Raw genomic sequence first — 27992 nt, forward strand, 5'->3', positions numbered from 1 at the left:
GGTTTGTGTTGGGCTTTGGAGTATTAAGAAAAGATAAAAGGCCACCTTTTTTTTGTATGCCTCATAAGTGATTACAGTCCCTCAGACTGCAGTTATTTTTCATATTTGGCATCCATAACACAAGGCTGGGAACAGTGTGGGAATTAAAAATGATTCATTCAGTGTCACTATGTTAGATGCTATAAAAATACAAAAGAGTCAAGAAAATTACAATAGGGTGGTGGCTCAAACACACATAAAATTGTTAAAAATTAGTCATTTTGTGATTAAGCAAGTAATCCAAAAGTGCAGAGCGTTAGGGAAGGCTAGAATTGAAGAAAAAAAATTTTGGAGAAGCTGGGAATTGAGCTGGATGGACCTCGATCAGTGATTTGTTTAAATAAAAAAAACAGTATTTCAGGAGGGGATTTAAAAGGCAGGAATAAGAATAGACAAAGAGACATTTATGAGGCAATTAGATGTATTGTGCTGGATTTTGCAGTGTCTGTTTGGGATTAGATAGGGTGGGGCCAGGTTGCACACCCAGGCCGGCTCCTTCTGTGAAGGCAGTGTGGGAGGTGGGGGACAGCCTTGAAGGTTTCAGAGCCAGAGAATGACAAAGGCAGACAGCTCTGACCTGGAGGTGGTGTGGATGGAAGCATGCAAATAAAAGGACTGTTAGAATCCTAACATGAATGGAAACTGCTAAATTATGGCATATGTACTCCATGAAATATTTTATAAACAATATAATTAAAAAGTGACAGACTATAGCAATATTGAAAAATGTTGGAGTTTTTTCCCTATTATGAAGAGATAAGCTTATGGACAAAGACAAATACAAAAGGAGTTGCATTCATGTTTTGGGATCTATGTGTATTTTTTTTTTTCACCCAAACAAGTACAATTTGGCAATGGCAATTATTGTCCTTAGAAGAAAAAAAAAAATACATGCCTCATACACAGTCCTTTTGTTGTTGTTGTTGTTAAGATTTCATTTATTTATTCGTGAGAGACACAGAGAGAGGAGCAGAGACATAGGCAGAGGGAGAAGCAGGCTCCCTATGGGGAGCCCGATGAGGAACTCAGTCCTGGGACCCCGGGATCATGACCTGAGCCAAAGGCAGACGCTCAAACACTGAGCCACCCAGGTACCCCCACACTGTCCATTTTGAACCCCATTATAAGCTATGAGATAAATAAAGCAGACACTGTTATCACCATTTATAGATGAGGAATCTAAACTCTGAAAGATGACTTGCCCGATGATTCACCTAGTGAGAGAGGAACTGAAACCCACGTCCTTGGCCAGGTAATGTGTTGGCAATTGAATGAAGAAACTTCTTCATCCGTGCTTTTAGACGATTTAATCCTATTTCATCGATGTAACCCTTGCTTCATACCCTCAATTAGTGAGAGTGAGAAGATAGAGTCACCTAAGGGTAAATTTAAAATGGAAATTGAGACAGATAAACACATTCATTACATGCCCTGTATGGATGATAATAGTTGCATTTAAGAAATGCCCCAAATGAGCATCTGTTGTTCAGAATGCCATTGGCCTGCATAGCTTTTAATAAAGTAAAAACCAAAGGAAATGTAATGGACTTCTTAAATTCATTCCCAAAAGAACTGTTATATGTAAGAATACTGAAGAACTAGGGATTACTATTCAAGCCAGACACCAACTTGTGAATCTTCTATCCTCACTCCATCCTAGAAAATGGGACCTTTCTTTTTCTTTTTTTTCACTACATTTCTGTTCATAATCTGTGTTTGTCTGTACATTTGCCCTTATTTCCTCATCTGCACTTGTTAAATTGTAGTCATTCTTCGAGATGCACTTCAAATACATCTTCCAAGAAATATTTTATTCTGCTTCTTGCCCTTTGCAACCTCCAGGCACATATTCTTGGATAGCACTTATAGAGACAGAGAGGCAGAGACACAAGCAGAGAGAGAAGCAGGCTCCATGCAGGGAGCCTGATGTGGGACATGATCCCGGGTCTCCAGGATCACACCCTGGAACAAAGGCAGGCACTTAACCGCTGAGCCACCCAGGCGACCTTTTTTTTTTTTTTTTTTAAGATTTTATTTATTAAAAAAAAAAAAGATTTTATTTATTCATGAGAAATATATATAGAGAGAGAAACAGAGACACAGGCAGAGGGAGAAGCAGGCTCCATGCAGGGACCCCGATGTGGGACTCGATCCCGGGTCTCCAGGATCACGTCCTGGGCTGAAGGTGGCACCAAACCACTGAGCCACCCAGGCTGCCCTACTATCTCGTTTTAAAGTTCGCTGTGTAGTTCCCTTATTGTTCCTATGAAATTTTGCATTCATCCAAGAGGAGAGGATTTAACATTTACTAGGTCAGAAGATGCCAAGAATTTCACGGATGAATACCAGCTAATATTGATCAAGTTATTTCGAAAGCTAAGTACTCCTCTAAGTGCTTTACCACATCGCCTCATTTAATTTCTACAACAGCCCCATGTAGCAGGTCCTACTATTCTTATCCTTGCAAATGGGAGAGACAGGTCTAGAAAATTGAATTTATTTAGCCAATGGCAGAGCCCTGTTTTTTTTTTTTTTTTTAAGATTTTATTTATATATTAGAGACACGGGGAGAGAGAGACAGAGACAGAGACAAAGACAGAGGGAGACGCAGGCTCCTTGCAAGGAGCCCGACCCGGGACTCGATCCCGGGTTTCCAGGATCAGACCCTGGGCTGAAGGTGGCGCTAAGCCGCTGAGCGACCCGGGCTGCCCAATTTAGCAAATGGCAGAGCCCTATGATGTGTTGGAGCCTTAATTCAAACTCAGATGTCCTGAGACATCTAACATCTGGAACTTGCCCTCTTTAAAGAGCTGCTTTCCATTGAAGATGCAGGTCTATCTCATCATGTCTGTGCCCCAGTCCCTGAGAGCCTGGGATTCTTTGCTCTCCTGCCAGCCGGGCACTGAGCTCCCTCACTTCCTTTCCTAATTGCTCCAATGCCTGACCTGTCCTCTAGCCTCTGTCCTTATACTCATTCATCCTGCTCTTAATCATAAGACCCCTGGAAAGCCCCACTCACCAGATTCCAACTGCCAAGGGTGGAGACTTAAGAGTCCCCAGTCCTAGGTCCAATGCTACTCTTTGGATCTTCCCTCAAACTGAGAATTAAACATTAACTCCTGTCTCTGCCCATAAGTACTTGTACTGGTTGCTACTTTTCAGTAGCAGATTTCTATTACATCCCCACTATCAACTATTTTAAAAACCACTGAAACTAGGGATTTTAGCCCAAGGTCTAAGGACTCTCTGATATTTTATTTAAAGCATGCTTAAAAAAAAAAAGCATGTTTCTAGAGAGGAGTCGCATCACATGCAACTCACGTCTTGATCTTGGGGTTGTGAGTTTGAACTCCACTTTTGGGCATAGAAACTGCTTTAAAAAAAAACATATTTGTAGGGAAAGGACTTGTAACTTTCCTTAGATTTTTTTTTTTAATTTTATTTATTTATGATAGGCACACAGTGAGAGAGAGAGAGAGAGGCAGAGACATAGGCAGAGGGAGAAGCAGGCTCCATGCACCGGGAGCCTGACGTGGGATTCAATCCTGGGTCTCCAGAATCGCGCCCTGGGCCAAAGGCAGGCGCTAAACCGCTGCGCCACCCAGGGATCCCCCTTTCCTTAGATTCTCAAATGAATTCAAGTTCTCTAAGACCTTTGTAAACCGTCTGTAAAGCATTTTTTTTTTGGAGATTCCACTCCTCATATCAAACATTAATACATACTGAAAGCCCATCTTAAATATAAGTTTTTATATAATTATGTAATATTTCATTTGACTAATTGACATAAAGGTATATTTTATAGATGTGTAATGAAGTACTTACTAATTTTGACTTTTAAAGTTTCCCTTTTTTGTATTCTAGAGCCAATCATTTTTTTAAAGATCTCAAATATTTTCATAGGCCCTTGGTAAGCTCCTGCTTACTAGGTGGTAACACCACCTCCTCCATCGTTTTCTTCTGCCCTTGGTTGCTTAATCCCCTTCCTGCTCCTCGGCCTTCCACTTTCTCCCACAGCCTTGACAATCTCTCCATTTGCTGAAACTAAGGATGAGCCTGAGGAATTCTCTTTGTCTTCAATCCTCCAGCTTTTCTCCTGATCCTGGGAAATCAGGGCTTGTCCCTTGAAGGTGACGAGGAACCCAGAGTGGAATATTTGAAACCCCAATGTTAGAGGGGACAGACACTCACAATGAGCCTTTCTCGTCATGAATTCCCTCCATACTGGTATGGCACAAATCAAGAAATTTGGGAATTACATAAGTTTGGGATATGCTGTGTTATGCCACATATTTGGGGGGAATAACTTCCAAAACTAGATCTGATTTTTGCATGGGCTACCAGTAAAGAACATAGACATAAGTGATCCAAGATTATCATTTCCAAAAGCTGAAAGATGAAAGAAAAAAGGATACTGACTCAAGAAATAACACAGCTCCCCTCCCAACTTTCAAAATTAAAATCAACAAATTATGGAAAATTAAATGTTTTTTAAAATTACAGTGAGTAGCAGAGTCTGTAGTCATAAAAGATAAAGGTACCAGCAGAGACAAGGGACAGGAACAGGATTTTAGGAAACCCCAAAAGCAAGAAACCCCAATGTTTCTTCCCTTCTGTACCGGGGGTTATCTCTTCTCTCCGAACAATCTACACTTTCCTTGGCTTTCTTATGGCACTGACTACTGTCCATCTCATTTTAGCATTGTTTTTATGCAGGTTTAATCTCTAGACTTTCTAAACCATTAAGTGCCGTATGCATCTGTATACCCCTTAGACACTCGTCTATTTGCTAAAGGAATAAATGAATATGAGCAGCCCAGGTGGCTCAGCGGTTTAGCGCCACCTTCAGCCCGGGATCGAGTCCCATGTCGGGCTCCCTGCATGGAGCCTACTTCTCCCTCTGCCTGTGTCTCTGCCTCTCTCTCTGTGTGTGTCTCTCATGAATAAATAAATAAAATCTTAAAAAAAAAAAGGAATAAATGAATAGAAGTCAAAATACCACTACAGTCTAAAATGCAACAGACCTGCACTATGAAGAGGTTACTGACTTAAAAGTATACTTTATTGGTCTTGTACTGGTGTCTACATCAATATAGTTATAGGAATAGAAGATAGAAATATATCAATGCCATACATGCTTTCTTTTTCTGAAATCATTCTGAGATTGGGCTGGCCTATCTACTATCTAGATGTCAGTGTTTTATGTTTACAGCAATCTTATACATACTTGCACGTACCCAGAATTTTCCAAAAACAGTATTTATAATGATATCATGAAGGATTAAAGATAGGAGCATATCTCCATTGGCTCCATTGCTGGGGTCTACGTCACCTCCCCTTGAACCTGAGCTGGCCCGTGACCGCTTTGACCAAGAGAGTACAGTGGATGTTATACTGTGTCAGGGGCAGGCATAGGCCTTAAGAGTACTAAAAATGTCCACTTTGGTCTCCTAGAGACTTAAACTGCCATATAAGAAGTCTGGCTACCCTGAGCTGCCATACTGGAAGAGCTGTGTGAAGAAAAAAAAAGAGAAGGGATAGTAAGGCAGAGGAGACAAGCTGTTCCAAAACCCAAGCCGTTTGGGTCATCCCAGTCCAGCTGATGCTTCAGACCTTATGAAGCAGAGAGATGAACCTCCCTTCTGTGCCTTGTTTGAATTTCTGACTCAGAATTGTGAAATATTATAATAATGCATTGTCATTCTAAGCAACTAGATTCTGGGACACTTCATTAAGCATTAATAGTTCATTAATAATTCACAATGTTTTAAACTACCATAACCAACTATTACTTTAATTTATAAATGTATATACATAGATTTCATGAAATAAAGAAATTAAGTACATGTTGCATTTTAAAAATATATCTAATAGGTTACTAGTGCAAAATTAAAGTGAGCTTTGGCACGTATGTTAACATTCTTGAAATGAATTAATCATATATTTAGCATTAAGATTTAAGACTTCAAAGTCATTAAGATTAAAAAAATAATAGCTGATATTGCGTCAACAGTAGGGACTAATCCACAATGGTGTAATTAGCAAGAGTGATAGATAATTTGCAGGCGAACAAATGAAGATCTTTCCTAAGTTCTATACCCACACAAAAATGTAATGTCACTAAACTGATTAACAAACAGAGATTGTTGGTACTGTCCCTTGGAACCAAATAACCTGAAAGCATTTGTCAGGGAACCCACACAAAAACCTTATACTGATTTGTGGAAGAATAATAATTCACTGAGCTGTTTCCAGGAGACACAGGTTCTTGGTCTCAGAGTTCCTGAGCTGTTCACTCACTGTGCCAGAACAGCTGACCTCCCACAGTGTGTGCTTTAGTATTTCAGCAACTGAGGCCCGGAAGCGAGTTTGGAACTTCTTACTAATTAGGACATAAAGAATGGGGTTCAAACAACTATTAAGGAATGCCAAGCCAGTGGAGAGGGGGATGCCGGCCTGAAGCACCTGGTGGAAATGGCTATTGTGGTGGATTGTGAGCTCCCAAATGTTAAACAGGTGATAAGGAGTCCAGCAAATCAAAAAGGCCATGACCACAGCTAGGATGGTCCAGAAATGCTTACTGGAGACCAGGATGCTTCGCTTCCTCACCTTGAAGATGAGACACAAGTAGCAAATGCTCATTGCTAGCAAGGGGAAGAGGTACCCAACAATAAATTTCACCCAGGTCAGAACATGGTGCCTCATCAAGGTAAGGTCAGGATCATGCTCATGGAAATTGTTATAACAAAGAGTGTGGTTATCGAACTCCAGAGTGTCCCGGAAGTATAGCGCAGGACCACCCATTAGAGAGGCCAAAAACCAAATGAATATAATAACAATCAGGGAGTTCTTCAGGGTTCGGTGTCGATGAGATACGACAGGATGGATCAAGTGGATATAGCGGTCCAGGCTGATCACTGTAAGGAAAAACACACTAGCAAACATGTTCAACTGGGCAATAAAGGAATTGGCCTTGCACAGCCAGATGCCAAAGGGCCAGTGGAAATTCATGGCCACATAGGAGATGTACAGAGGTAGGAAGAGAAGAAAAATGAAATCTGCAATAGCCAGATTGAGGAACCAGAGAGTGGTGACCGTCTTCTTCCACTTGAACCCCGTGAACCAAATGACAATGGCATTTCCTGGAATGCCCAGAATAAATGCTAAACAGTATAACACCAGGGAGACCCAATGAACTGCTCCCACGTGGCCTTTCTCCTCCAAATCAGACTCCGAGGAGTAATATTCCAGAGTATAGGAATAGTTCTCGAACTCTTCAAATAATCTTTCCTCTAGATCTTCCATGACTTGTCAAGTGAAGAATGAGATATCTATAGAAGCAAATTTAAAAAGAAAGAAAACAACTTTTAAAAGAAGAGGAAACATTTGGTGAATAAAACACATGTGGATAAAAATACTTCATCTGATGTACTGGATGTAAATAGTATAATTTTTGGTAAGGTTTTTTATTATATTCTAGGCATCCACATCTTGGTGTACCTCAGTTTTGCTCTCATTACTCTCAAATCCAGGAGAGCTCATTTTTGCAAAGTATTCAGTAAGTGCTGAATTAAACCGATTGACTCTACAGGTACAATTCCACTATCTGTAATGCTAAAGACCTGACTAGAGAAAATCTAAGATTCAATAGGCATTTAGTAGGCTCTGACTCTGCATTATTATTTTATGGAAGATACAAAAGAAAACAGGTGAATACTTAGGTGGTGATGATTCAAAGCCTTTCAAAGTCAGTTATACCGTGACTTCCTGAGCTCTAGATGAGAGTTCCCACTGCTTCATCAATCCACCCATCCAGATGTCACAGGCAAGTACTGGAGATTTTGACACACTATTTTGTACCCATGAATGGTTTGGTGTGATTCTATATTTATGAATGCAAATATGTTCATAAGAATTACATAAGTATGGAAGGCTTTTTAACCAAAAAAAGTATCTTTTGGAGTAAAATTGATTATGACCTTTTAATTTTGGTATCAATTTTCTATAGAATGCCACTAAGCTTTATTTAAATTTTTATTTTACTGAAATTCCTTTGTTTCGAATTAATTCAGATTATCTTCTACATTCACAACAAAATGTGATCTATTAATCAGTTTTATTTTATTCTTGCCCATGCCCAATTATCTATTATAATTTCACCCAAAGTTAAGTTTTCTTTTGTGGCCTTTTTTTTCCTCCTATCAAGACCAGTTTTTCTGGGTTAAGAAGAGGTAAAAGTCATTTTTACAATCAAAACAAATTTACTAGGTACAATTTTAACTACATCAATTTTATTTTGTGTTATTTCTGTTTGTTAGTATTCAAAATGAAGAAGAAAGGAGATTAATAATTGTATTCATTTCATGGAGCTACAATAATTACTGGGGCAAACATAAGATATGGGATTTTAGTAGGGTTAGAATGAAGAGGTCAAAATATCTAATGTTGCTCAGAGACAGCTCATATTCTGTTCTATTAACATTGAATTCATCATCCTATCTCAAATTGTTTGAGGAATCTGGCAGGACATAATTACAAAATAAAAGCAATTCATTAGCATCCTCCCAATCCCAGGCCCAGTCACCTTCTCTTTATTTTTCAATATTCAGCTTAAATGCCACCTTTTCCTGGAAATATTTCCTGACAATACCTTCTCCCAGATAATTATACTATTATTATAAATAATAGCCAATGTTATTGAGAATTATCTTGGTGCCAGGCATAAATGGTCTAATTTGATCCTTACAAAAATCTTATAAAGTAGGGATGCCTAGGTGGCTCAGTGGTTGAGCAACAGCCTTTGGCTCAGGTCGTGATCTCAGGGTCCTGGGATTGAGTCCCGCATCAGGCTCACCATGGGGAGCCTGCTTCTCCCTCTGCCTGTGTCTCTGCCTCTTTTTCTGTGTCTCTCAAGAATGAATAAATAAAAATGCTTTAAAAAAATGAAGTAGGTAAGTAGTACTATTATTATTCCCATTTACAAGAAAGGTCACTGAAGTTTGCAGAAGCTTAGTGACTTGTTCAGGATAACACAACCTCTAACTGAAGAGTTAGGATTTCAACTCAAACTTGTTGGACCGAGAGCCTGAGTTCTTAGCTACTGTGACATTGTATGATATTATACCCTTACTGTACTTAATACACAAAATTGTCATTCATTTATCTTTCATTTCTGTCCTATCAAACTCTTAACTCCTTGAGAACAATGGCTGTCATCTCTGAATCACCTTGTTCTAGGTGCCTAGAACAAGTCGCAACATATCACATGGGCTAAATAAATGATTGGCCCTGCTACAAATCCTGTTCAGAACGAAATGTAATAGTTTGTGAGTTCACCCCTAAGTCACTGTCACTGCCAGAATCTCTCTGACCTTGACCCACAGTTCCATCCCCGATCTTGGCTTTTTTCTTGACACCAAGTGTTTTCCTTCATGTATCCTATTCAGTGAGCAAGAATTGGCCCCTCCCTTCCCTCCCTTCCCCCCTTTCCCTCCCTTCCTTCCAAGATTTTATTTATTTATTTATTTATTTGACAGAGAGAAAGTGAGCACAAGCAAGGGGGGTGGCAGACAGAGGGATAAGTGGGATCCCCACTGAGCAAGGAGCCCATTGTGGGGCTCGATCCCAGGACCTGGGAATCATGACCTGAGCCAAAGGCAGATGCTTAACCCACTGAACCACCCAGGCGCCCTGACTCCCGTCTTTCTGACCTTTTCTTGCAGGTCTGGGACCTTACTCTGCCCACTGCTCTTGGTGGCTGACGCTCCCCAATGTCATATCTTTTCTAGCCCAGTGTTTAATTCCCTGTCTCCATTTTCTGCCTATCTACTGGGACACCCTTACTTCTTGGTTCCTATGACCTTTCAGGCTATTAGGAATGCTGAAGCCAAATGGCCCAGTGGCAGTTAAAATCACCTTACAAAACCTTAAGCAATAAAGTAGAAAGAACCTCATTCTTAAATACAGAGAGCCAGTGGAAGACCCCTAATCCCACTACAAGCATTTCTTCACCAAAAGTCAGAAGCCTCCCCCTTCTAATGCCATTACTGCCCCTGCTGGGCCAAAATGATCACAGGGCGTCCTGAAGGAAACCAACCACCTCTTTTCCCAGTTCTCTTGGTTAGGGTGGGGAAGACGAGTCCTCAAGAGATGAGTGACCTAGCTCGTCCGTTTCAGAATCCCTTCAAACAGAAAACTCTGTATCAGAGAGGTCCCCAATCTTCCAGAAAGCAGATGAGTTGATTAGACAGAAGGTCCAGTTAGTTCAAGCTTGGAGAACTATCTTCAAGAGTTGCTGAATGCTGCCCAGCTGAAATCTTCACAGGAAATATAACCTAAGAATTCCCCTGTGACTTAAAGCAGATGTTTCTGTGTGGTGGCGATGGTAAGGGATATGGGTAGGATGGAGAAAAGAGAAGTGAGGTAGAATTCAGCAACCCCTAAGTCCCTGGACAGACACAGTTAACCCTAAAGGACATATTCTTGTTTAATTATTATACCTTGTTTATATGTTGCTTTACAGTTTATAGGCACCTGCGGATCTAAGCAAGTTTCTAGATCTCACATCTACCTACATATCTAGAGACCAACTATATTAGTTTTATAGAGCTGACATGACAAAGTGCTCTAAGATTAAAATTTTTAAACAACAGAAATTTATTGTCTCATAGTCTGGAGGCTAGAAGTCTGAAGTCAGTAGGGAGAGTGGTTTCCTTCTGAGGGAGGTCTGTGAGGGAGAACCTGTCCCATGCCTCTTCCCTCACTTCTGGTGATTTGCTAGCAAACTTTGGCCTTTCTTGGCTTGTACCTGTGTCACCCTAATCTCCGCCTTCATCACCGCATGGTGTCTGTCTTTGTGTCCAAATTTCCCCCTTCTATAAGGACATGAGTTATACTGGATTACAACCCACCCTCATGATCTTTTTTAAACTTGATGACCTCTGTAAAAACCCTAATTCCAAAAAAGACCACATTGTGAAATACTGGGAGTTAAGATTTCAACATATCCTTCTGAGGGGGGCACAATTTAATCCAGAACTGGTAACCACCATTTCCAAATTATAATCATTCATTCAACACTTACTTAGCAAGTGCCTACATTTCTCAGGCACTATTCTTAATTGTGCTTCTTCACTAAATGAGAGAATTATTTCTTCCCTCTTAGATTTTAGATTCTAGCAAGAGGAGACAGTAAAAATAAAAAAAATTAAAAAAAAACATAAAAAAGCAAATTACATAGTGTGTTGAAAGATGGGAAGTGCTAAGGAGAAACTGGGGGCAGGAGAGAACAGAATAAAGGGAAAAGGAGAGGTGATTCTGATTCTCAGTAAGGTGGACAGAAGACTCATTGAGAAGATGGCAACCACAAAGCCTCAGGGAGGTAAGGGAATTAGTTAGATGGATATTATAGGCAAGAATCTTCTGGGCAGAGGAACAGCCACTGCCTTATGGCAGACTGCTTCTAACATATTCCAGAAATAGTAAAAGGATGCCAGTATGAATAGGCAGTAGAATAGGGTGAGCAAAGTGAACAAGGGGAAGAGTAGAAGAAAAGAAGCAACAAGGATATGTGTGGGAGGCCATTGTAGGACTCTGGCTTTTTACACATTTATAGACCATTGAAGGACTCTGGCTTTTACTCTAAGGGAAATGGGCTGCCACTGAAGGATTCTGAGCAGAGGAGAAAAGTAGTCTGTTTCTATTATGGAATGAATCCCTCTTTCTATGTTGAGAATGGACTGTTTTGGGTAGTGGTGGTGGTGGTAATGGCAGTGACAGTGGGGCAAGCAAGTATAGAAGCAGAAAGACCAATTAGATTATTGGAATAATCCCAGCCAGAAGTGAGGGTGGCTTGGATCAGAGTGGTAGCGAAAGTAATGAGAAAGCAATGAATTTGGGGCACCTGGGTGGCTCATGCAGTTGAGCATCATCTGCCTCTTGATTCCGACTCAGGTTGTGATCTCAGAGTCATGGGATTGACCCCTTGGTTGGGCTCTGTGCTAAGCATGGAGTCTGCTGGAGATTCTCTCCCTCTCCCCCCCACCCACTCACATGCACGTTCTCTCTCAAATAAATCAATAAATCTTTAAATAAAAAAGGAATGGACTGAATTCTTTTAAAAAAAAAAAGATTTTAGGGCAGCCCGGTGGCTCAGCAGTTTAGCTCTGCCTTTAGCCCAGGGCATAATCCTGGAGACCCTAGATCGAGTCCCACATCAGGCTCCCAGCATGGACCCTGCTTCTCCCTCTGCCCCGTCTCTGCCTCTCTCTCTCTCTCTCATGAATAAATAAATAAAATCTTTAAAAAAATAAAAAAAGATTTTATTTATCCATTCATGAGAGACACAAAGAGACAGAGACATACGCAGAGGGAGAAGCTGACTCCCTTGCAAGGAGCCCGATGTGGGGCTCGATCTCAGATCCGAGGATCATGCCCTGAGCCAAAGGCAGATGCTCAACCACTGAGCCACCCAGGTGTCCCGGAATGGACTGTATTCTAATTTATATATTGAAGATAGAATCGATAGTGGATCAGATGTGAAAGAGAAGAGTAGAAAATGACCCTCAGGCTTTGGGGCCTCCTGTATCAGAGTCTAAGGCCCTCTCCTATCCCTTGTGTCATTGGCTAGAATATAGATGCAGTGATGTGCTGTCTTGTACCATGTAGATGAGAAAAACACATGTTTTCATAAGATAGAAGAAGCTTGGGTCTTCAGATGACCTCGTGGAGCACAGCTGCCCTACCTCTCTGGACTTCCTCCTTCTGGATTACTAAGTGAGAACATATTTGCCCTGCTATTCTTTTTAAGCTCTTGTTAAAGCAGCAGGACCTGTATCCTAACTACCTTAGTTTTTCTGGGCCTTCCCCCTAAGCACTGTAGTAGAGATCTGGCAGTGCTCATGTGCTGTGAAGAGATGCTGTAAGAAACCTTGAGGAAGGAGTTAGTCCTACCAAAGGAGATGACTTCTGGAGAGAGAGAAAGTGAGGACCTTCCCTTAAGGACAACAGAAAAAAGAAAGAAGCTGACCTTGTAATGGGGATCTCTCTACCTCAGCAAGAGTCATTTAAGGAACACCCTTTTCAACCATGGAGATCGAATATGAGGGAGTTTTGCAATTGACTATGATAAGCTGAGCTGATAAGACTCGTACTTTATAAAGAAATGAGGGGCAGATCTTGAATTATGACAATAGTAGACCTATATTAGAGGTTAAACATCCTCTGCCATCTCGTGCTCTCCTGGGCCGGGCCTAAGCCGCGAAAAATAAACATCCTCTGCCCTCTATTTCAAATTTAAATGTCCCAGGGGCAGGTGACCATAATAGGTGCAGTTGTTCAGGTTGGGGAGACAATGGGATTTGAGGGAACCAAAGAGCAGCAAACTCGCTTTCAATGGACAGCAGCTACTCGGTCCTAGCCAATTGTTTTCATGTGGGAAATAAGGACTTAGTGTTGCCAGAGTTTTTGAAGAATGGCTGGATATCTATATTACTAATGTGAAAAGCTTCCAGCTTCTAAATTACTATTTCAGAACAAAACAGCTGCGGACCACATTCAGCCCATCTACAAATCTGTGACCTCTGGAGCAGGCCAACTCTTGAAAACTTTGAGCTTTTAACAGTGAAGGAGGAAACTGTACGTTAAAATAGAAATAGGAACTCTGAATTGGCCTCTGCAAATGATTTGCCCCTTGGTCCCAGGGAAGCAACCATGACTTAATGCTACTCAAGGCCTCCCCTGAGACCCTTACTTTAACTTTCTGCCAATTAATACAGCAGACCAATGATGAGTTGGGACAAGGGAAAGGAAAGGGAGAGGGACAAGCAGACTCCCATGCTGAGTGTGGAGCCTGACATGGGGCTCGATCTCACGACCAATAAGACTGTGACCCAAGCCAAAATCACGAGTTGGATGCTCAACCGACTGAGCCATGCAGGCACCCCTAGAGATGACTTTTTAAACTTTTAACAATTGATATTCTGCTGTATCATCAATTGTGTCATGTTAAACTTATTTGTTTAAAGGGTAAAAGGAGATACAGAACGAAAACATGAGAAAATGTGTCCTCAGTTTAATCATGTGGATACACACGCACATCCACGTGCATATATACACATACACATATGGCTGTTGAGAAGTGAGGGAAGGATGGGAATCAGACGCAGTGGTGAAACTGGAGAAACATCTGGGCAATGGAAAATGAGCCTTGCGGGGCAGTCACCAGAAGTGGAGATGAATAGCAAGCAAATTAAGTCTTTAAACCCAGGCTTAAAGGAAACACTGTCATTTATTAAACAGACAGAGTCAAACCACGTTGGCTGGCAGTGACTTTCCACTGAGACCTCATACAGCTTTCTCAATTTGGAAATGCTTCGAAGAGCACAATAACAATGCCAGGATGAGACTTTTAGACTTGACTGAAGAGAGGAAAGAGCTACTGTATTTGCCTTAGACCATATGTGCTGCCGAAAGGCAAATAAATTATTCTGACTAAGATAAAGACTAGCAAAGATATACGTGACCATAACAGCTTTTGAGTAGCCACTTAAGTAAGCGCCAGGTTGCACTGTGTGTGTGAACATATGCAAGTTCACCCAAGTCTGTCAGAAATGCGTGAAAAATGCTCGCTGTGGAGCAAAGGTCAGAGGACCATCCCGAAGCCCATGGCTTGGTTTCCAAAGAATGTGAAGAGGCTTGTTTACCGCAGGGATTTGGATTCTGAGAGGACCCAAGTTATCACATTCCTAGGTTACATTTACCCAGATACTCAAGTGGCAAATGTCTAGTCCTGGAGCACAGAACTATTTTTAAAAATTAAATAAATTGGTTTCTGATCTCTTCAGATTTAATAGATAGCAAAGCCTAAACTCTTTTCTGAATAAACAGATTTCACTGCAAGAGTCCTGGCAGAAAGTGTAGTGATAAATAGTCTGTAAAACCCAGATGATTTTGGGGGAAGGACATCTGGTAGAAATGTGTATCATTAAACTTTTAAATGTGGCTTTAAACTTTTAAACTTTTAAATGTGGTTTGGCTATAGAGGGAAACATTTTGTTTATCTACCTTGACAAAACACAAAGATTCCTTCTGGCAGAACATTTGGCGAATACAAAAGGGTTTAATTTAGCTCCATAGTGATAGTTAGACGGATTTTCATGGACCATTGCAAAAATGTACACCTAACAGAGTCTTGAGAAAATCTAATCTCTAATCAACTTGGAACAGAGAGAAGGATTTGATGTTGCTGATCCATTATCTATGAGGACCACCTATGTAGACCTCCCCATAAACCCCGCTAGAAAAAGAACTCAAGAGCTGAAGGTGCCTCCTGTGGAAACCTCGAGGGAACATGTATTTTGCTCCTGAATGAATGACAGGAAGGGGTAGAAAGAATAGATGGACAGGACAGAGAAACTCTGGTGAAAACCACAGATCTGCGACCCAGCAAACTCTATTTTTCAAGGGCTGTCTTCTTAGGAAAGAGAGATATTTTGAAAAGAATGTGGGGGTGGGGTTGGGGGGTTGTTATTTGGAGGCATTGCTCAGTATTTTCCACTAGCTATAAAATATAAACTCTATACCACACCCCAGATTGTACTCAAGATGTTTGACACCAGCGGAATATTTTGCTGCTCTTTGGATGAATAATGTCTACTTGGAAGAGGATGAAGTCCAGCGATGTTTTATAAAGATACTCTGTTGATTCGGTCAAGGGAAGCAAGGAGGCTTACACTGGAAGTAAAGGTTGGGTTGTGTCAGTGCTCTAGCAACTGGCTCCTGCTGTTTGGAAGGTGATAGAACAGTGATCATCACATTCTTCTCCTATCCCAAGCTCTGGCCTCACATATCCATTAATAGAAAAGCATCTTGCCTATCTGTGGTTCCTATATCATTTATTACTTAATGTCAGACATTAAGATAAATAACAACAGTCCTTGGCATACAAGGAAGATGAAAGTATTTGGTTTAGCTCAAAGAGACGACAAAAAAAGGGAAGTGTTCTGGTAATGAAGTGCCTGAATGTCATGTTTAAGTATTTGGATTTTTATTCCATTGCCATTTGGGAGCAAATACAAATGTTTGTAGCAGGGAGTGACACCACTGAACCTTTGTTTTTGTAAAGATCATCTGGCAGCAGTGTGGGTGAATATTGCCATAATTGAAGTCAAAGATGGCAGGGCCTTCGGCATGAGAGTGAGAACAAAGATGAGGGAGACATCTTTGATAGACATTCATTTAGGAGATAAATAGAAGCTTTCAGGAAGTTTAGCTAAACTGTGTACAACCTTCACAATAACTTTTTTATTGAGTTGTCTTTAAAATCAACCTCAGATGGAAAAGCTAACTAATTTTAGACATACAAATGTTTTATTCACTTTTAAAGGCAGTGGGGTTGAAAGAAAGTTCTTCCTTTATGTGGAAAAAAAAAGCAATTGAATCAAGTAGAAATGAAATGATACCTATTTTCACTTTGTTGGGATCAAGGTTTTTTTTATAAAAAGCACCTGCGGGCTGACTGGAAGTCTCACCCCTAGGCTTCACTCAGACAGTTGTAGAGGACACAGCACCTATTTGCAAAGTCAACACCTACTTACGTTTCAGTTGCTTCAATGTTCCGCTCAGAAGTTAATGTCTGGATTTGTACAATCTGTATGGCTCTGTGGATTGCTGGGAGAAAACAGTGAATGATTAACCTTGGGTCAGGGAAAAACCTTCAGGCTTAATTTCTTTGCAAGACTTTAAGCTAATGGACACACAGGCATAACTGAAATATCCAGCAATAAAGTGGTCTATGGGCTCTGGAACCACAACGCCTATCTTCAGATCCCAGGCCACCCCGGCCACCCCTTCCTTGCTGTGGAATCTTAGATAAATCACCCACCACCTCAAACCTCAGCTTCCTCACTTGTTAAATGGGTATATTAAGGGACACCTGGGTAGCTCAGCAGTTGAGCGTCTGCCTTTGGCTCAGGGCATGATCCTGGGGTCCCGTGATCAAGTCCCATGTCGGGCTCCCCTCAGGGAGCCTACTTCTCCCTCTGCCTATGTTTCTGCCTCTCTCTCTGTGTCTCTCATAAATAAATAAATAATCTTTTTTTTGAAAAAATGAGTATATTAACGGCACTAATTCATGGGGTTGCTGCAATGATCACGTAAGGGAATCCCTAAAAGCAGTTGGCTTAGCACCTGGTTACATAAAGCATGCTCAATAATTGTAGCTATTGATTATTACCAGTTCAGGACTAAATGCAGTACACAATGGGGGTGTGTAGTAATAGAGGAGGACTTGTTTGTGTGTTACTTCATGAGAAATGTGAGATTTTTTTTTTAAGATTTTATTTATTCATGAGAGACACAGAGAGACAGAGAGACAGAGAGAGAGAGAGAGAGAGAGAGGCAGAGACACAGATAGAAGCAGAGACATAGGCAGAGGGAGAAGCAGGCTCCCCACAGGGAGCCCAATATGGGACTCGATCCCCGGACCCCGGGATCACAACCTGAGCCAAAAGCAGGCACTAAACCGCTGGCCGCCCAGGCATACTAAGTGTGAGAAAATTTTAAGCAGAGATTTAAAAACTTGTTTGGGGGGTGGTGCCTGCATGGCTCAGTTGGTTAAGCATCCAACTCTTGATTTCAGCTCAGGTCATGATCTCAGGGGGCCTGCTTAAGATCTCCCTCTCCCTCTTCCTCTCTTTCTCAAAAAAAAAATTTTTAATAAATAAAACAAAAACTTGTTTTGGGGGCACCTGGCTGGCTCGGTCAGAGGAGTAAGTGGTCCTTGGTCTCAGGATCATGAGGTTCAAGCCCCATGATGGGTATAGAGATTACTTAAATAAATAAAACTTTTAGAAGTATAAGTAAATAAATAAAAACTTGTTTTGTTTTGGGCGCCTGAGGGGCTGAGTCAGTTAAGTGTCTGCCTTTGGCTATGGCATGATCTCAGGGTCCTGGGAGCCTGAGCCCCACATTCTTCACATCTGGCTCCCTGCTCAGCAGGGAGTCTGCTTCTCCTCTGCCTCTGCCTCTCCCCACTCCTTGTGTGTGCTCTTTCTCTCTCAAATAAATAAAATCTTTTAAAAATATATTCAGTCTGTATGGAGTTCACACATTGCTAGATGCCTGCCTTTTGAAGGTGTTTGCATTGGGCGCTCCCTGTGTCTAGCCCTCAGATGCCATTATTATTTCTATATCTGGCCAAGAATAGTGAAAAGATGGAACACCGTAGAGCATTATATTCCTCTTCTCTCTCTCTCTTTTTTTGGTAAGAGTTTATTTATTTATCTGAGAGAGAGAGAGAGAGCAGGGGGAGGGGCAGAGGGAGAAGCAGACTCCCTGCTGAGCAGGGAGCCAGACTCAGGACTCAATTCCAGGGCTCTGAGATTTTGACCTGAGCTGAGGGCAGATAATTAACTGACTGAGCCACCCAGGTGCCCCTACTTCTCTCTTCTACATATGCTACTTAAAACTTAAATATGCTACTTATTTACTTTTGAATAAGGATACAGCCTACATCTTTTTTTTTTCTTTTTTCTTTTTCTTTTTAATTGTAAGCTCTATGCTCAACATGGGGATTGGATTCATGACTTCGTGATCAAGAGTCGAGATCAAGACTCACATGCTCTACCAACTGAGCCAGCCAGGCACCCCAACATAGTCTAGGTCTTTATCTCACTTCTTTCCAAGTTTTATCCAGAAGCTGGGAGAATCACCACCATCAATGATATAATGTTTCAAAGCCTTGGTCATAGCAAAGAGAAATCCCCAAATGAGTATTTCCTTGAAAAGGGATTTTTCAAGTAATTTTTTAGGAGAAAGAATGTGGGTACTGAACTTGAAAACATCGATGACACAGGACTTGTGTAACTTTATTTCTGTAGGGCATATGACTAGACAGCTGCTGGAGACCCAAATTTTCCCAATTTATGTTTTGGATAGTTTCATTCGTATAAATGGTTGACACTAAAACTTTAATCCTTTTTAATGTCTTCTGGCAGGGTTATGTCTCCTGAAGAACTGATTTTGGAAGCAGGAGTCACAATAGGGTACCCCACAGATTACATGACTTCTCATAAATACATACCATAGCACCCATGGCTTAAATTCAGAAAAGTCAAGGGCACACAGCGTTAAGTCTATGCAGCCTCCATAACATACCTGTTTTCTAATTCATCATTATTTGGCAATGAAGATGTTTTGCTTCTCTCTCCCTTTTTTTTTTTTTTTTAAGATTTTATTTATTTATTCAAGAGAGACACAGAAAGGCAGAGGCACAGCAAAAGGAGAAGCAGGCTCCATGCAGGGACCCTGATGCGGGACTCGATCCCAGCACCCTGGGATCACAACCTGAGCAGAAGGCAAATGCTCAACCACCAAGCCACTCAGGCACCCTGACGTTTTGCTTCTCAATCACATAATGTCAATGACATTTCTAAGGGGAATACCTGGTTTAGGGTGGAAACTGAATGGGCAGCCATTGGATTCTTATTTTAATTTATATTAAGATACTTCCTTTGTTAAGGAGAGTGATACCTGAGGTGCCTGGTTGGCTCAGTTGGTTAAGCAGCAGACTCAGTTTCCGCCCAGGCCACGATCTCAAGGGTGGGAAGATGGAGCCTTCTTCAGGCTGGGAGCCAGGAGTCTGCTTGAGATTCTCTCCCTCTGCCCCTCCCCCCAGTCACATACTCTCATTCTCGCTCTTTCTAAAATAAATAAATCTTAAAAAAAAAAAAAAAAGGAGAGAGAAGGCTATTCCCCTAAAGGACAAAGAACAAAAGTCAGAGGACTTCCAGAATACACTGAAGTTGTAGCCACTTCACAAAACAGTACCATTTATCATTCAGAGAAGTAGCAAGTGAACTTGGTCAAAGAGGTGGAAGGGAAACTTGTTTTGGTTGCAAAACTGTTTTTTCAACACAGCAGTAAATATGTAGGGGGTGGAGGGAAGGGCAACAATTCTAGAACTTCCTCCCATTCATGTAAGATTACGCCTGACAATATTTTTTACCTTTCTTCCCCCCCCGGAGGACATAGGAGGGGGTGTGGGATAAAATGTAGTCACAGAAGATAAAATAAAGCATAAGTTGAAAGTCTTGCCAGTCGATCATTATCAAGCAGTTGGGTGCCAAAACCATTATTTTGATGGTTTAGAGCCATTTGTCAGGAACATTTAAAATTATTCGATGGTAATGAAAACAAAGCTGGCAGCCTCAGCTCTGCTTTGTCATGGTCAATCTGTATTAGAGGTAGTTTGTTGAGGTCAGCAAAACAGATTTTGAGAAGACCACTGGAAAGTGAAAGCTGTGTAAAAGGAACAACTCAGGAGACTGAGGGTACTTGAAGTTATGTCTTTTTTGGAGTGTTTGAAGGAAACCATTGAGAAAGGAAAACTGATGGAGTCTGATAGCTGTCTTCGGATACTTGGAGATGAGGAAAAACTGAGACATTTATTCTCTATGTTTCCCATGTTGGAACTAGGGCAAAAAATGTTGGCATAACAGCCAGGAAAATTTTGGCTTAGTAGAAACAAGAATTTTGGCTTAGTAGAAACAAGAATCTAACGGAGAATGTTAAAAACCTACCAGCCAACAAATGGAGCAAACAGATGCATTCCTCACTGAGTGAGCACCGAGGGGGTTCAGGCACAGCCGGCATGGCTGCGGGGTGGGGAGAAGTCCAGAAGGCGCTGATGGTTGGGCAAAGAAGGGGGTCTTCATCTTTTAAGAGCAAGAATCTATGAAAACTGTTTTTGAGATTTTTTTTTGAGCCCTTATTTTTCTATCTGTTGATTAGGAAACCAAAGACGAAAACAATTGCAGAACTTGGAAAAACCATTCAGCTGGCAAGCTGGCATGGTTAGAATTCTTATCCAAATGTCTGAATGCACATATTCTTAACCTTTAGGCACCCAAGGCACAAGGATCCTTTCTCAAGCAGTAGAGATTCTGAGAATGACACTGACTTTGGAGAATAAGTCTGCTTTCCTTTCCTAGAGCTGTACCTGTGGCTACATGAAAAAACAAAAGGAAACAAAAAATGACACACTCTTCCCTACAAACGAGGATTACTAGATAGAAGGGAGCCGAGAATGACGTAAGAAAGTAGTTTGGGTTCTTTCTTAGACTCCTCTCACCACTCACCACCTGCCACCCCCACCTCTAGGCCCAGTGGACCAGCCTATGAGCACAAGTTGTACTCTGAGCTCCCATCACAGATGCATATTAATCCTGTGTCATAGGCCCCCATTTACCCAGAACCTATTCTGTTCCTGGGGCTGATTCTGACCCTGCTATTAAAGTCCCTGTAAGATGTGGAAAAGTGAAGAACTAAACTGACCAGGAACCTAAACCAACTCCCATGTAGTTCCATGGCAGCTGGATTTCTGAGAACATTCAGGCAAGTGCATAATTCTTCACTGCTGCATGGCAGGCAAAGTGAACTGGACCACATATGAACCTGGAGGACTGAATTTACCTGGCTTCTCCTTTCCTCTTGGATTCACTGGAATTACTTCTTGGCTTCCTAACGGCAAGGGCACTTTCAAATGGTACCTATCCATGTCCTAGCTTACCACTTCAGGCATAAAACATGGATGAGAGAGAAGAAAATCAAAAAAAGGGGAAGAAAAATTTTAACCCAGTTTCTACTTCTGATCAAAGCCCTCCAAACCTCACTGTGAGGCTCCATTTTGTCCAAGCCTTTGAAAGGAAGCAGGTTCATATGGAAACAGTGTTCCCCAGAGGTTACCATGACCCACTGTCACATCTCAAGTTTTCCCCCATGCACTTCTGTTTCTTTGTTTTTATGTTTTCTTTTTAAAGAGATTTTATTTATTTGAGAGTGAGCATGAGTGCGTGGAGGGATAAGGAGAGGTGAGAATCTCAAGCAGATTCTATGCTGACTGCAAAGCTGGACTTGAGCTGGGGCTAGATCTCATAACCTGAGATCGCAACCTAAGCCAACCTCAAGAGTCAGACACTTGGGGATCCCTGGGTGGCTCAGTGGTTTAGCAACTGCCTTCAGCCCAGGGCGTGATCCTGGAGTCCCAGGATTGAGTCCCGCATCCTTGCATGGAGCCTCCTTCTCTCTGTATCTCTCATGAATAAATAATAAAATAAAATCTTAAAAATAAAAAAAAGAGGCACTTAACTGACAGAGCCACCAAAGAGCCCCTTTATTTTTTATTTTTTAAAGATTTTATTTTTAAGTAACCTCTACACCCAATGTGGGGCTCAAACTCATGACCCCAAGATCAAGAGCCACACGCTCTACCAGTTGAGCCAGCCAGGTGCCCCTCAGTCTGTTTCTTATTAAAATAAATGTGAGCCATTTTGCCTTAATATACCACTGTGGATAGTTTATGATCTATCTCCAAACATCTGGACATCTGACTCTAAATAAACATTTAAGGATTCTGTTACGACTTACAATTATAGTAATAATTTACTACTATCCCAGCCATGGGAGTATTTCCTTATTCTTTGTCTCCTTAGTCTACCCAAGAGTTCAGTTGCATGATGTAGGGCCAAGATTAGGGTAAGGTAAGTGAGGCAGGGTCATATAAGAGCTGGGCTGGATTCTGACTTCACTTCAAATTTCGATTTTTTTGTTCAGCAGATGTTTGCATTCATTGTGATTAATGGCATTTTTGGTACTTGTTAGAATGTTGTGTCAATTGCTTCATCCTAGTGTTGGCCTTGCCATAACACTTGACCCCATTTAAGTCCACAGGTACCAAGTAGTCTTGGTGTTGAATGTGTTGAGAAAGCATTAGAACTGGGACACCTGGGTGGCTCAGCGGTTGGGCATCGCTTTCAGCTCAGGGCATGATCCTGGAGTCCCGGGATCGAGTCCTGTGTCGGGTTCCCTGCATGGAGCCTGCTTCTCCCTCTGCCTCTGTCTCTGCCTCTCTCTCTGTGTCTCTCATGAATAAATAAACAAAATCTTTTTTTTTTTTTTTAACAAAATCTTTTTTTAAAAAAAGCATTGGAACTAAGGAGAGATGGTCTTAAGTCTTAGTTCTATATGTTACTAGCTGCAGAGCTCTGGATGAGTCACCTCACTTGGGACCCCAGAGGTCTCATTTGGAAAATACAGGTGATATTTAACTTTAATTTTTATGAGAAATGCAAAGATGGCAGGACATTGTCTTCTAGCTCTTTTACTATTCTCCATGCTTCCAAGAAGCACCAAATCTGGTGTTTTGCACAGAGTGGGCATTCAAAAAATGTCTTCTAGTAAATGTTTTTTTGCACATTGAAACAAAATTATAGACCAAGGTCCAAAACGAAAAGCTCACATAAATTAGAAACATTCTGCAAATAAAAGTGAAACCTCCCCAAACAAGAATATTGTCCCTCTTTCATTCTTCCCAGAAAAAAAAAAAAAAAAAAGGAATTTGAAATCACTGCTCTCTGATTTATTTAATTATGGCAAATTCTTGTTGCCTCTTTTTTTTCCGGGAAATATTCTATTCAAATATTTCAGGTTTTGAGTGAAGCAAACTTGTGTAATAGTCCAGCCCTCAGGGAATTCTAGTACTAAAGATACTAGTACCACCCGAATGAGTCAGATTTCATAAAATGTAACATCTGTGAGAAAAGGTTATAAACATGCAGTGGTGCTCAAAGCGGCTGTAGAACGCCACACCGGAGAAATAGAATCTCTACTTCCTAACTAGTTCTTCACTTTTAAGTTTGTATAACTAGAAGGTAAGGAGAGAGAGCATTTATATTTTCCCCTCTTCTTTCCTTGACTAAGAAAGAAAGAAAAAAATGAAAGAAAGAAAAGAGAAAGGAGGGAAGGGAGGAATATCAGATCCTGGTTCAGTAGTAAAACATAGGACTATATTTTAAGGGCTTTCTTTTATCCTTAGTTCATTTTATAATAGGCATCTTTTCCATTTACGTATTGTTCACAGTGGTAGAAATGAAAGGGAAGAACCACTTCTGAGGTCTCATCACTATACTATTTTGTAAGTTGGTTCTGGACACAGTAAAATAAAATAATAAAATAATTTGCATGTATTTAATATATTTCTTTCATCTTTGATAGGACTCACCTTGTCCCAGAAACAGAGGTCAGGTACTTGAGGAAAAGAAAAGGGATCTTGTGAGGGTCATTAAGTACAATGGTTCAGGAGAAAGAATAGACATATGCATATATCTGCACTACTCCTATTGTCTCAGTACTTTGGATGACTCAAAAGCCAAGTGCTTCACCAGGTACTCAAATCAGAAAAATGTCTTGGCACCTATATAAACCCCATAATATATCTTCAGAGAAACGTAATATAAGCAGTTTATTTCCTGGCAAGGAATTTGGAAGGAACCCGGTAACGAGCCACTTGATACAGTAAAAAAACTTAAATTCTACTTTTAGACGAGGTTCCTGTATCTTTTCTGCTCATCATAGATTTCCTCTAACAAGGCAAAGTTAGATAAACCATTTTAAGCCTAAAGTCCAATTACAGAAAGTTACTAAAAGCAGAAAAACCATGGCAATTCTAAGTTCATCTTTAAAACTACCATGCAGAATCATATTAATAGTAACCCTAGAATGCCTGAGACACCTTAGTGTTGCTCGCATTCAAGATAATCAACAAGTTTTGCAGGTTCCAAAAAGAGATATTCAGAACAGCCTTCCTACTACTTCTAACAAAATCTAATTCCACCATACTGACCTGGAAAATAAGACTTCAAGGTAGTATCCAGAATGTTCATTAGAAATTACCTGTCTTCTCTCATTTCAGAATTTACTTGTTAAGCAACACCTGCTTTGAACTTTATACCAGTTACTATACAAAACAAATCATCTTCTGACAGGCCTAGCTGGTAATGCGCTTAGGCAGCAATTACAGGCCCTAATTTTTTTTCCCAAGACGGATTTGGTATGCCTACATCAAAGATACAGGAGATGGGCTAGGGCAGCCCCGGTGGTGCAGCGGTTTAGCACCGCGTGCAGCTCAGGGCATGATCCTGGAGTCCCAGGATCGAGTCCCACGTCAGGCTCTCTGCATGGAGCCTGCTTCTCCCTCTGCCTGTGTCTCTGCCTCTCTCTCTCTCTGCATCTCTATGAATAAATACAATCTTAAAAAATTTTTTTTTAAAAATCTATAAAAAAAAAAGGAGATGGGCTAATGGCTTATTCAGTGTCTTTTTATCATCCAAGAGAAGGGAATGGATGTGGTCCACTTGGGCAGTGTCCCAATGAACCACCTCCACTCACATTTCCACCATGTGTACCATTCACCAAAGGCACTGTGATTAATGTCCTGTGGCAACCTGTTCTGACATGTGGGCATGCTAACTTTCTGCACCAATGTAAGACTTTTCCTTGACCATAAGCTCTAGGTGAGTCAACAAAGGGATGTGACTACTTGAAAAAGAGGGGAAAAAAGGTGAATTTGCCCTAGAGGTGTTTTAATAGAATTAAGGGAGTGTTTGTCCAATTCCGCTTGAACTGGTCAGGTTGCACATGGAGGTATTATATTGTTTTCTGAGAATTACAGTCTCAGAGAAACAATGATAAACTTGAGCATGTCCAGAAAAGAAAGAACAGGACAGAGAGAAAGCTTAAAACTATATCATGTGACGAATGCTAAATGAATTGGTGGAAGCTATTTATTTTAAAAAAGAAAGAACAGGATAACTTTCTTTTCCTCTTTCATTCTTTCTCTCTTTTTTTTTTGTAATGGGGCTCAAACTCGTGACCCTGAGATCAAGAATCACAGGCTCTTCCGATTGAGTCAGCCAGGTGCCTGAGGGCAGGATAACTTTTTTCAAATGGTTCAAGGTCTGGTATGCAGATGAGGGAACTTTTATCTGACCAGAGGAAAAAACTAAGGATATGAGAAAAAGACATCTTAGCTCAGCATAAGGCAAAACTTTCCAAAGATTATAGTTGTTAAAAATTGGCATTTATGCATTAAAAAAATATTTATCAAAAAACATTTTAGAAAATATTTATTGAGCATCTACTATGTGTTCTAGGCCCTGAAGAAACAGTAGTGAATAGTGGTGAATAGAACCCAGGGAGCTTTCATTCTAATGCAAAGCTGTGTCAGATGATGGCACGGTTCCCATACTTGGAGGTGTTTAATGAGGCAGACACAAATTGAGGGTCTTGTAGGAGGAAACCAGGAATTTTTTTTTTTAAGATTTTATTTATTTATTCATTAGAGACACAGAGAGAGGCAGAGACACAGGCAGAGGGAGAAGCAGGCTCCATGCAGGGAGTCCAACATGGGACTCGATCCCGGGACCACAGGATCATATCCTGAGCCAAAGGCAGACACTCGGCCACTGAGCCATCCAGGCATCCCAGAAACCGGGAATTAAGTGTGACCAGGCTTGATAATGTCTAAAGTATTGCCAACCCTGAAATTATAATGTTACACCTGATACAGTTTGATGGCTCTCCTATCCATTGGTCAGGATGTACAGTCCTGTCTATGGCTTGGCCATAATCTCCTACCCATCAATGTATATATGTAGGGCTGCCTTCACTAGGTGTCTGTGGAGGGATGGGGTGCCATGAAGGATAAATGTATGGCAAGTAATGTACCATGAAGGGAAACAATTTTCCTATGCCTCATTTTCACCCCCAAAGATATAGCAGCCATTTCTATTTGTTTTCATCTTTTTCAACTTGCCATTGCCAGCTGGGGAAGGGGACTTCTTTCCTTACAAACCAATTTCTATTTTTTAATCTCTCTGAAAGAAGGTGAAGTTAGTGTGGCCAAAGATCATAGAATTATTGGGGCACCTGAGTGGCTCAGCCGGTTAAGTGCCAGACTTTTTATTTTGATTTTGGCTCAGGTCATACACAGTCTCATGGTCGTCGTGGGAATGAGCCCTGCACTGGGCTCTGTGCTCAGGGGGAGTCTGCTTGAGATTCTCTTTCTCCCTCCCTCTGCCCCCCCCCCCCCGGCTCACACAGGAGCATGCGTGCGCGCTCTCTCTCTAAAATAAATAAATAAATCTTTAAGGATCATAGAATCCATAGTCTCTTAAAGTGAAATTAAATGTCAGAGAGAATTTAATCTAGTCCCTTCATTTTACACGTGAGAAAAAAAAAAGAGTTAGTAGAATACTTATAAATACCTGAATATGGAGTGGTGGAGGTAGAAAAAAAAGTCCCTTTATACCTAAGACAGAAGCACTAATAATTACTAGGCTTTTAGGCAGAGTATCTACTTTGGGCCAAGAAAGTTTTATGAAGAATCATGCAGAACTTCTAGAAATTACAAAGTTAATACTGAAATTTATTTTATTGGATGCATAAAATTGTAGCTTAGACTCAGTCAAAGGGAGAATGTAAACTAGAAGCTATATCTGAAGGGGGTACCTAAAATGTAGCATAGACAGTGAGATGGAAAATAGTAAAGAAAGGCTAAAAAATAAAGGACAGAGACAAATAGTCTAACGTATTATCAAATCAGCATGGCAGGAGGGAATAAAGCCTTGTGCTAATCAGGTGGTTAAAAATATGACCACAATCAAACTAGTTTGTATGTGGGTGTTTTGATCATCAAAAAATAGGATAATAAAATAACGTCCATAATATTCCTGATCAGGACAGAGGATGAGTGACTTGAGGACCATTCAATCTGGCGATTCTCAGAGGTACCCAATATCTTCCTGAGAAGACAGGGACACCTATTGTTTTGCCCTGATAGCATTCACAGGCCACTCTGTCTTCAATCTAGGAAGAAGGGTCATGTTTGGAAACAGGATCCCTTTGGTCTTCCCCAAATATGGAACAACTCTTTAAGAGGATAAAATTGGAAGCCAAAAACTCACTCTAGAAGGAAACCAGGACCATGATTCTAAGACCTTTTGTAAAACTATGAAATTTTTCATACTGATCACGTTGCTGTTATCTACTACACTCCTCTAGTGACTAACAGTAAGAGACTTAGGTAAAAAGGTAAAAGGTAAAAATAAATGTTTGTG

General features: G+C 40.9%; 1 protein-coding gene across 20 annotated transcripts in view; it reads right to left on the reverse strand.

Annotated features, from left to right (window-relative positions):
- Window positions 1-5079: 5079 nt before the first annotated feature.
- Window positions 5080-27992, reverse strand: part of GPR1 (G protein-coupled receptor 1) — a 50349-nt gene continuing 27436 nt past the window's right edge. For 14 of the 20 annotated variants that reach the window (XM_038585532.1, XM_038585516.1, XM_038585515.1 and 11 more), the window contains 2 exons: window positions 16635-16707; window positions 5080-7370 (listed from right to left, as the gene is read on the reverse strand). In XM_038585532.1, the coding sequence (XP_038441460.1) occupies window positions 6277-7344 (1068 nt within the window). In that variant the 5' untranslated portion in view covers window positions 7345-7370; window positions 16635-16707 and the 3' untranslated portion in view covers window positions 5080-6276. Of the gene's footprint in view, window positions 7371-16634; window positions 16708-19569; window positions 19678-21510; window positions 21610-24097; window positions 24124-24718; window positions 24738-27992 lie in introns of those variants that run through there. The other 6 variants (XM_038585527.1, XM_038585524.1, XM_038585526.1 and 3 more) reach the window with 4 other exon arrangements.

This window comes from Canis lupus, chromosome 37 (assembly GCF_011100685.1).
Source record: "Canis lupus familiaris isolate Mischka breed German Shepherd chromosome 37, alternate assembly UU_Cfam_GSD_1.0, whole genome shotgun sequence".
NCBI classification, from domain to species: Eukaryota; Metazoa; Chordata; class Mammalia; order Carnivora; family Canidae; genus Canis; species Canis lupus.